The 11570-nt window shown below is 42.6% G+C and overlaps 1 protein-coding gene across 2 annotated transcripts in view; it reads right to left on the reverse strand.

Annotated features, from left to right (window-relative positions):
* The window catches only part of TSPAN5 (tetraspanin 5), a 75173-nt gene extending 66147 nt beyond the window's left edge, over positions 1-9026 (reverse strand). For both annotated transcript variants that reach the window (XR_013922047.1, XM_080343176.1), the window contains exon 1: positions 8534-9026. Coding sequence is in view for 1 of the 2 variants with exons in the window: in XM_080343176.1 (XP_080199302.1) it covers positions 8534-8614 (81 nt within the window). In the remaining variant the exon portion in view is untranslated. The remainder of the gene's footprint in view (positions 1-8533) is intronic.
* Between the last annotated feature and the right edge of the window lie 2544 nt (positions 9027-11570).

The raw sequence follows: 11570 nt of genomic DNA on the forward strand, positions 1-11570 counted from the left end.
ATTATGAACTGTCATTAGGGAGATAATTTGACACCCCTCCCAGCAGGCCACTCCACCGAAGTAGCTTATTACAGGGAGTGGAATGGTGTTCAGAATAACGCTTACGGAAAGGAAAAGAAACCAGAGAGGTAGATGATGGAGCCGTCCACTTAAATCCAAGTTAAGTTCACATTAAAATAAACCTCATAGACTACCACTACTCTTTCTTTCTCCAACATCACTGAGCAATCAGGAGAAAATAGATAACAACCATGAATCTTACTAAAATAGAGAAGACCAAAGCGTACTGGAGGAGCACCCCAAGCAGAGTATGTCTACATAATAGTCATGTCTGGTGCCTGTGTGCTCCACAGTCCAAACCTACTTTACCTAGAGTTGAAACAGGCCATATTTGTACAGTCATTTTACAATTATGAGAAAAGACCAGCTGACATCGTCTGCCTTCTCTCAGTCCACTGAAGCTGTACCAACACATTTGGTTCTGCAGCCTCCCGCTCCCATTTCGACCCCAGAATTTGGACGGCAGCGTCAAAACCAGGCATGAAACCGCTGCCGTAACCAAGGCAAGAAGTGGCCCCGCTACAGAAACGGGTCCTCCCAGTCATTCGGAGAGGAAAATAAATTGATTTAGACTATTAGAAAAGCAGCAAGACATCATATCACTCTGGATTCCAAGAGAAAGAAACAAGAGGATCTTTGTGATATCAAGCAATACTGATTACAAACTAGATCTTAGTTATTCATTAACTGCAATCATACATATTTTATATTTGTGTATACATATTTATATAGCCTTCACATAAATCATATGGCTGAATTTTCATCTAGAAATTAATTACAACACTTCTTGGAAAACAGGGCTTCTAATTTCAAATTCTTTTCCTCTTCTTTTTTTTTAATTACTTTAATTCACACTTAATCCTTCAGACATATACCAACATAAACAGACAGTCAGGAAGACGACTTCTACAAAATGCTGTATTTTACCCACATGGAAAACAGAACCCTTTTGTTTTTATATTCCAGTGGCAAAAACTAACATGAAAAAATTGGAAATCCCTGATTTGTGCATAGAAGAACATGGCAATGTACTCCCAGCCGAGATACTTGTTGACCCTCTTTCTTATTAGCTGGTAGGACCTAATGTTTTGAACTATCACCTTTTCCAAACTCTGCTCTCCAGCCTGAAACCACACGGCACTGCAAAGACAAACTTCAGAGAGCTCTTCCACAAGGTGACATGGTTAACTGGAGCATGGCGTGAACCAACAAAACCTTCGCCATATATTACCTGTTAACTTTTGTTCTCAGCGTGCCTGCTTTTATATATAAACCATTTACAGCACATAGAGGGAACCCCCTTCAAGCTCTTTATAATCGCGGATGGTGGGAAAACAGAAGAGGTGCAGTGTAAGGTAAATATACGCCCTCTGCGTGTACATAAAGCAAAGGTGTCCAACAGGGAGAACCTGTGACACAGGCTCTGACAAAATGAGGTATCAAGTGGATCTGCTAGGGGTGAACCCCACACATGGTGTTGCAGCACCTTTGCTTGGGGTACCAGAGAAACAAAGTCCTGGCATACAATAACGTTCCACATCATGGAAGATTTACCCCTAAATCGAAGTAAATTAAGCTGGACTCTCATTAAATGTAAGCTACTAATGCTAGGAAACACCCAGTAGGCTGAATTATTGCAAGCATCCCTGCAGTCTCATTTATATCATACTCCTTACCCTATAAACGCAACTTACTGGAGCTACCAGAGTAGACATAATCAGGTTTTAATTCATTAACACTATATGCAGGAAAACACTTCATATATCTAAAGGCATCTAGTCTTCTTTTAATTCTTTCTTTGAATACATTACTATAAAGCACCACCAAACACTTATAGAAGTAATTTTACTTGCCTATTGAGGAGAAAAAGAACATATTTAGGCAGAAGTTCCTACAATTCTGTGATTCTTCCATTAGAAATTTTGCTGATGAGAAAACCAGATGGTAAGAGGTACAGAATAGGTATAGGTACTGTTTTCATAATATGTATTTGCCTTGTTGAAGGAAAAAAAAACCCACTTGCATCACCGCACATCATGAACTTTGCTTGAAATGATTTTCAATATTACTTGATGTAATGGAGCCTTCAGGAGGAGCAGAGGGATTTTCAAAGCCTGGAAGACGCGTATTGATTTTTCCCAGTTCTGTGGGAAATTGACAGTTCATTTAGAAGATCCTCTGTGTGCACTGCAATAGTTATTCTAAACGCTGTCCTGAGGAAAGTGACTGGGAAGTTGAAACATTAGCTGAAGAATTTAAGGTGGAGAGTGATGTGTATTTAAATAAATAAACACCGCTACTGCCATTTGCCTCATGTATTTTCTACAGCTAAAGGAGTGGGATCTGAGTGTTTTTAGCATCCCTACAAGACGGGCCATCTGGAGGTTATATGAGATCACACTGACAGAGTGATCCACCCCAACCAACCCTTATACCTGTAATAAAGTCCTGCTGAAGGCACCGCAAATCTATATCCACCGGGATTCAGGAGGGAGGATCATTTTTGGCAGGAGCAGCAGCACAATCACAATAAATGGGATGCTCTCCAAACTCGCACAATAGTACAATAGAAAAGGAACAAATTGGGCCTCAAACCAGTGAAAAATAATCTGTGTTTTCCTGGATTTTGGATTGTAAAACGGTAGTGGAATGCAATTCAGTACACTGGTAAAAGTGGAGGAGGTTTTGTTGTTAATTCTTTATTGCATTGCAACATTATTTGCTAATTTTTAAATGGGAAAAAGACGAAAACCAGTACGAAGTCACTCTGAAATGCTTGCTAAAAGTCAGATATTTAGAAAAGATTAAAGAATTACCACTCCAGAAGGTACTTTTATGGTTGATGCTGACAGTGACTTCTGGGTCATCACTAACTGAGCTGGGTTACTCCATCAGCTGTTCAGCTCCTTGCTCCTGTCTACATCAATAAAACAATTACGGTCCTGTTGACAGGCTACTAGCCACGCATTTGAGAAACGGGCTGCGTATTTTGGGCAAAGCAAAATATGAAGGCTGATTCCATCCTACAGCATTATATTTTAAGAATGGAATTCCCTAACTGGCAGAATGAGGTCAGGAGATTTCTTTGAGTCAAAAATATTCTCTCTCACCCCCAGTTTTAATTGGAAGCAAAGCGTTATATTCTAAATGCTTATAGCAAATCTTCACAGGTTAGTGCCCTCAGTTAATGAAATATTAACTGTACGTAGACTGAGCATTTAACAATACATCAGCTTCCTTCTCCAAATGTAAAACTTGTAGCAGCCCTGGTGCCAAAACCAGTTTATAATGCATTTTCAACAAGAAGTGTATTTGTAGGAATGGGGCGCAGGAGAAAAAGTGTTGTTCACTAAGTCTAAGCCCAAGTTTCTTATCCTCTACTAACCATTAACTATTGGGTCTTACAGAGTTTAAGGAATGAAGTTTGCTAAGAAGTACTTCAGGATTATTGCAATCTATGGAACCAGGTTTTAGAAAGTGTTCTTTAAGGACAGATTACACACGTATTTTCAAACTTCTGTCCACTGGATACCTTCTCCCTCACATTTTCCTCTTGAGAACTGCCCTACATCTATTGCACTACCTCAGCAATTTCTTTTTCGAAAAGACGTTTTCTGGGTTCCCATTTGGGGAAAAAAACCACAACTTTCTTCCCCAGTATAGCTCATGTTTGCTTTCCCTGTGTGCCTATTACATCATTTACTGTAGCTAAATATGCACCTAAAGATACACCAAAGGAAAAGACTGTCTTACTGACTTAAGGCAGCATGCTGACTTCAAATTCAGGGTTACAGAACATGGATCTGTTGCCTTTATTAAGAAACCATTACCAACATGCAACAAGGGGGATGGGTCTAGGACCAAGGATAACTTGTTTCTGCACATACAAACACCCATAAGACACTTCACTTGCACAAGTATTCTGTTGGAGCTGCCTCTACTCTGGATGCCATTTATGTGCATCGGCTTTTCTCCGATTGGGAAACTAAAGATTCAAAATGAAATCTTGACACTTTGAGATACATGTCCCACCACGTAAAACTTACTATGACAATTCAGCCAAGGTGGGACACTGGTAAATGCATTTATTAAATGCATTTTTAACACAGAAGAAAAGCACATAAGCTGCATTTAATAGCTCCAATGATATTCACTTGAAGTATGTTGACATCAAACACGAGAAGTCACACAAACACAATTAGTTTTTTCTAGTTCATGTGCCCTTACGCTTCATCAATCTTTTATAAACTAGAAACATGAAACAACTTAATATATTTACAAACACCTCGTTTTGGCAAAACAAACACTGGGGAGAAAGGAAACTGCATGTTCCTCGTCTATTTCTTTTTGTATAACCAATGGATACAGCCTGACATGAAGTTACAAGGGAAGGCACGGCAAGGAAGACTCTTACTCCAATAATAACCTCTAGAAATCTGAAGCAAGTCCCCTGGAGCCAGCAGTTACTATATTTTTATGTGCATTTAAAAGACTGGGGCTACATCTGCTGAAAGAGACACTGAGGAATTCAGGAATCACAAGCTCACAACAACGCGTCTATTTCATCAATATGTACATCATGGCCTTGCACGCTGACAAAACACTTGTGTATTTTCCCAGAGGAATTTATGTTCTGGTCATTGTTCTGTTTCTGGCAAGATCACTTGCTAAATGCTAAGTTATCTGTGCTAATTAGAAATGGAAAAAAGACAATTGATCGTAAAAGGTGGGGAGGGAAGTGAACAGAAGGCTTTCACTTCCACTGCAAGGGCATCTTCCCAATGCAATTTTTTAAAGATCAAATGCCACCGAATGCATTTTGAAGTTGCACGGAACAAGCTTCACATTGATTTTTCTAACCACTGTGGGAAGGGAAAATGACATAAGCAGAACTTCCGTGTGGATCCCTGAAAACCAGCTGACAACAGAAAATGATCTTTTGCCCCTTTGATAACAAACTATTAACAATGTACAAAATTTAATAAACAGTCTATTTGTCGTCCCTTAAAGGTCAGTGCACTTTTCCAACACTTCCCATCGCACGCTCATATAACCTTATTCAGTTTTCCTCCCACTATCTTCCTGTAATTCAGGAGTCTATTTGGACTCCCATATGGTTGCCATCAAAACCAGCAGATGCCAAGCAAATTAAAACACAAATTATGACTTGTAATATGCTGATGTATCATAATCGCAGCATATCTCACCATTTACAGTGAACCATCAGATAAAGCAAAGGTTTCCGTCTGAGGTGTCAATGCTTTCCATACATCTTTCTGACCACACTAGGGCCAGTAGAATCAAGTGTAGATTCAAAGTTAATAGTATACATCCAGTTTCCATCAAGCGTAATAAAGCACGGAGAGCAATTTAAAACAGTTCTTGGAACTAGAAGCTTAAAACTGCCTTACAAAAGCAGATGGGGCAATAGTTCTTGCCTTTTGGGAAGCAGGGTGGCCTACTTGTACTTTTTGTATCGTACCTTTGACATAATTGTACCTGGAAGTGGAAGGGAAAAGGCAGGCAGGAGGCATTGTTTGCCTGCTTGCTTTAACTACTGGAAAAGGTTTTAAGTTATCTTATATTATGGCTGTAGCCCTCATCTAAATCTTTTCCACCAGGGCTTTGTGATCTCCTAAGATAAGTTTTTCTGAACAAATGCTTCCAGCATATTTACCAACTTTAATACTTAACTACCTAGAACATTAGTTATATATAAATATATATATTACATTAATTACACCCGGTACGTTAATTATGCATAGGTTCAATGGACAATATTGTTTTCTGCCACAGTCTGAAACACATAGAGACAAGAACACGTCACCTGGGGTGGTGCAAGACTCAGAACTATCTCCTGAAGAGCATAATGACACCTTTAGTTCCAACTAAATACACAGCATTAGAGTGCAACTTTTCCATATTCATTATTCTAATAATCCAGTTGTGTTTTTAAGGAAAGAAATAACAGACCAGCACAAAACAAGAAAAAAATTACAAAAAGGTCTGATAATTTATTTGGCATATAAAGCTTCCATTTTTTTGTAATATCTTCAGTTTAAGTAGCATGTACAACCACTCCCCACATAATTTCAGCAGATCTATAATATTCCTCTATTCAAGGCACAATTTTCTTGTCAAAACCATTGTTCTCCCAACTCAGTTCTCTTTATTTTTAGTCCATTGTTTTATCGTGCAGAATATTTTGCCATTTGTTTACATTAATAATTTAGAAGTTTGTGTTAAACCCACTATATAATAACCCTCGAGCCAAAGTTTTAACAAAGGGGTTCTACGTATCTCCATGTTCACAAGATCCCTGGAGAGCGACATGGGCTTAATACAATGACCTCTTCGTCACTTCAATCTGTTTAAAATTACTACATTAGTCGCTATATTTTATTATCACTTTCTGTGAACAGCCAGTCTAACTTGCCATTTTCATTTACAGCACTTCTGGCCCAGTTTCCTGATAGCCTATTGAAAGGTTTGCCATTAATTCAGTATAAACAACATTAAAATGTATTCTACGGGAGTAACTGCCTATGTTTTCACTCCAGATCACGAGAGACGTGGTAATAAACGCAGGTTTTATGAGAAAGAGATTACAGCATTCTGAAGAAATTGCTAAACTCTTATAAAGTGTTTTGTCTCTGTGGATTTCAAGTTTAGCCAAGGACACAAATGAGACTATTTTGCAAAAGGGGAGATACAAAAGCAAGGGCCACACATCAAGCAAATGGCAGAGTGGGTGGATACGCTCAGGTCTTCAGATTAGCATCCAGCAGTATAAAGCCTCGTGGCCTGGTGAGATACCCTTTAACCCGTTCACTTACAACACAGGAACATCTGCCGCCATGCAAAAGCTACACTCCAGGAATAAGAAATAGACGAGTAACAAAACACCTAAAAGATACCACTTCCCCACTTGCGCCATCTGCACACTAACCTTCAGTGAATAAGACGAAGGAAATCACAGGGTATATAGCTTCCTATAGACTGACAGTGCCTGAAGGAGCAAGATAACACCTTTATGGATATTTCACCATAGTCTCCTTCCTTTAGTCCAAGGACTTGGCACACACGTGTTCCTCTCGCTACTCTGTTCCCTGCTGAAAAACATCTGTGTGCACAGCAATATACACCCAGGGGAATCAAAATGGAAAAGCAGACAAGTGAAAAGAACCACGGCAAACTCCAACACTAAAACCTGAGCAAACTGTACAATAAAAGCAGCTACCGCAGGGGCAGAATGCTAGAAAGTTTGGGCTGGTCTTGGGCCAAGTAAACATTGACATAAAACCAAAGTCAACTTCACTCCAGCAGCTTACTTTCCAGATTAAGGTATTTCACTACAAAAGTTGAATTAATTAAAACTCCCATCCTTCCAAAACATCCTCTTCAGGCATCTTTAGCTTCCAGGAACACAGACATGAAGTTAACTGTGAATACCCGCTAACCACGTACCCACCCTCCTCTATTCTCACCAAGGTGGCAACCACATGCTCAGTATTGGTTAGAAGGTTTCTCTCCTGTGTTCTTCCCCACCTTCATCCATACAACTTAAAGATGTTGGTTTTTTTCACAATTCACCTTTCTAATTCAAAGACACCACTATACCAGATATGTATCCACCTTCAAAGACCCTCAAAAACACATTTGGCGTACCTGGGTTATCTCATGGAATATATCATGAAGCAAGGGAGGTTGTACAACGTAAGAGCATTCACCCAACTTCAACGTTCTATTCACTGACAAAACCTCATTTACGTGCGTATGAGAACGCTCACCCCTTCCCTCTCTGGTTATCAAATTTGGTGTATACATCCCAAACCAGCTGCTTCTCTTTCAAGCCCAACACACTGAGAAGGTGCTAGAAGTACTATTATACGCAGGTTACATTTCACTACACAGTTCTGCCTATTCTATAGCCAGTGCTAGAATGGTGCAACAAGACACTGTGCAGCCAGATCAAGCAGCAGAGACAGAAATCCCTGCAAATGCCCAACCAAGCCTCCCGTGGGTTTCCACTTTAGGGATGGGTGGGAATTCTGTTTCCTCCCTCCTATTATTGCTACTACTACTACACGGTAATAGCTAATCATAACAAACACAACCTCGGCATTGTGCAATCACAGCACCGTTCAGACAACTCCAGCTGCGATTATTTTATTTAATCATTTTTATTCTAGCAGGGATATCAGCACCAAAACAGGCAGATCAATGGGTCCTCCAGGCCTGGGTGGCTAGCTGCTCCCTCTCCCACCACAAAGCAAACGGATGGAAAGGAATGAGGAAAACAAAAAGGGAAAAGGTGAGAAAGCCTCTTCGCACCTAAAACAAAAGCGATTCGGAGGGGAAGAGGCGCCGGCAGGCTGGGGAGGTGCAGGAATGCAGCACCCAGCCCGGGAGCCGGCGGCGGGGGGGGATGAGAGAGGGAGAAGGTGGTAGAGAAAGACACCGGAACACTTACCCAGAAAATGACATTGAAACCGAAGATGAAATATTTGATGCAACAACTGACTTCAGGCCCCTTGTAGTGCTTCCCGGACATCCTCTGCGCTCATCAAGACGCTCACTCGCAGCCAGGGTGAGAAGCAAAGCGGGGAAAAATGAGGAAAAAAAGCAAGGGGGAGGACTACGAAGAGGGGGCTGGGGGCGGCGCGGCGGGGAGAGCTCAGCGCCGGCTGCGCGCCGCGGGGAGATGCGGCAGGAGCGGCGCGGCGGCGGGTCGGCTCCGACTTGCCGGGCGCCGGGGATGGCCGACGAGTAGCTCCCACCTCCTCCTCCTCTTCTCCCGCATGGAGGAGGCCCCGGCTACTCGCAGCGGGCGCGGGGAAGCGAACAGGAGCGGGGCGGCCGGCGGGGAAGGAGCCGGCGGGGAAAGAGCCGCCCGGGCAGACGCGCGGGGCTCGGCCGGCGCTGCGCTCCCTCCGCCGCCCCCGCAGCTGCAACCGCCGCCGCGCGCGCCGCCCCGCGATGGGCGGAGTGGGCGGGGAAAGGCGCGCCCAATGGTCGCCCCGGCGGCGTGATTGACGTGGCGTCCCGCCATTCCCACTGCGCGGCCGCTGGTCCGCGGCGCTCTCGGGGGCGTCCGCTCCGCTGCATCCCCCGCGGCGTGCCGAGGTGGCGGGTTCGCGGCCCGGCCGCGGTGGGGCGACCGGGGGAAGGGGATGCGGTGGGGCGGTTCATAGAGGGGTTGGTGATGGCGGGCCTGTGCCCGCCGGGCTTTGTCTGCGGCGCTGAGGGCGGGGGCGGCCGCCTCGGTTACGTAACGGGGCTGGCGGGCCTGGGGGTGCGCGTTGGAGCGGCCGTTCGGGCAGCCGCGCCGGGGAACGGGTGTCAGGGGCCGCACCTGTGCGTGCGGTCAGTGCAGTTCGGTGTGTGTTGAGGAAATAACAGCAGAGTCAATGGTGCTGTTAAGCGGCATTCTTTATTTTATCAACACTGGGGATCATCCTCCATAAGTGCTCCAAAGACTGCATGCTCTTGCGTTGCTTATATTCACATAATATATTCACATAATTATTATATATGCATTACAGTTTTTGAAAAAATTGACATACATCTAAGAAAAAACTGATGTTAGTTATCATTATTTAGTTTCTTGCTTACAAACATCTACTAATGATTAGTTAAATATAAACTAAGCACTCTGCTTTAAACAATGTATGACTTAATCTTCTGTCCCCTTCTTGTCGTGCAGAAGGACGTAAAACTTGAAAAATATCCCCTCGTTTTGCATGTGGTCAGCAAGCATTGATCATGTCAACTGGTTAACGATGGGTACGTCTTTTGTAACTTAATCACAGTGCACATTAATTTAGCAGCTTCTCTTCTAGTGTTAGGTGCCCATGAGGAGTGACGGTATCCAATGAGCCCGTCTCTTCGTATAAGTCAAAGTCAAGGCTTTTTTCATTCTTTCTTGCTGCGACACCTCCCTCAGCACCTCAGCAGGTGCACAAAACCCAGAGCTGTTGGGCCAGGGGTTTCATCCTTCCCTCCAACAGCTGGGGGATGACACAGGCCGTCCGGTGCTGAGATAGCAAGGAATAAACAGCCCATCTGGTGTGAAGGAACAGGACAGTGCTCGGTAGCATGCACAGAGCCAGGACATCAGTGTGGTTCTAGGCTGGCTGCTGTAATGAGAAGGAGCAAGACCATAATTGTACTGCGGCGATGGTTTTGAATGGGTGCCCTCAGATCACCTCCCACGTGAATCTGTATGCGCTACACACAGGAACACATGAAGAACCATTTTGCAATGTTTTCCAGAGTTTGTGTTTTAACATACTCTGAATTTGTATTAAACCTGACAAATGCAAAGTTAGGAAGTCTAGTTTTATTAATATGCTGGGATTCAGAGTCCACGTGGTCTGGAATTAACAGCATAATTAACAGCGTTTATTTGCTGAAGAATATCATCATTTCAGTGTTTCAAGTCTTCAGAGTTTCCTGGTCCAGCTATAAATGCAATACTTTTAATTCAAAATATGGAAGACTTCTTTGTAATAAATCACATTTCCCATCTCTGCAACTTCGCAAAGATAACACACTTGGAAAGCATGACATTGTTAGAATAACAAAGGGTAGTTCTGGTTCAAAATCACTTCATGTTGCTTATGAGGCCTTGGTTGTGTGTCATTTTGACAGAGAAGGGAAACATTTGTCAGTCAGGTCTAGTAGATGTTGAGAAGAAAAACCATCTGTTGAAATGGATCCATGAAAATAGGCAAAGTTATTGGTAAATGAGAAATTAACGCAACATGTCTACACAATTTAACTTTGACTCTGTAGTTTAGGACGTGAATGTTATCCCTGTGTCTGTTGTTACAGTATTGCTAACAGTGTCTTTGCAAGACCATCCATAGGAAAAGGGTAGAAAAGGGTGAGTAATTAGTAATACATAGGTTCTGTACCAACAAGTAAAAGCACATCAACACTTACACTAGAGTATGGTAATAAGGTATTACATTAAGGTGCTGTTTTTACAAGTGGCTTCAAATACTGGTGACAACCTGTACAAACATTTATAATATTACTGTCATAACACCCAGCTAACACCACGTGTTGGCACCCTGCAGCATTTTAATGCTTCACAGGCAACAGGAAAATATTGCAGATGCAGACTAATATTTATTGGGATAAATTCAGTTACGATCTCAGATGGTTTACCTATTAATCCATTCATTCCCAATCAACAACTTGAAAAGAAGTGCATGCTACATCAATTGTAGCATCATGTTACCTCACTTGCTTTCACAATCAAGAATAATATTATCATTGCCAAGTGTCAAAAGCATTTCATGTTGTCCCATAATCTGATCATCTTAAGGAGAATTTAGGATGTCTGGTGTTAACTTGAAGAGGGTGTTGAACACAGAAGTCTGCTCTTTTTGTTGTAATTGACTTTGTGTGTGTGGCTCCTGTGCAGCCTCAGAAATGAGCAACAAGTCAGCAAAGGCAGCAGAACAGCTTTGGTGTCGGTAATTGATCTCTCAGCATGGCAG

The sequence above is a fragment of the Nesoenas mayeri genome (genome assembly GCF_963082525.1).
Source record: "Nesoenas mayeri genome assembly, chromosome: 4".
In the NCBI taxonomy this organism is placed as follows: Eukaryota; Metazoa; Chordata; class Aves; order Columbiformes; family Columbidae; genus Nesoenas; species Nesoenas mayeri.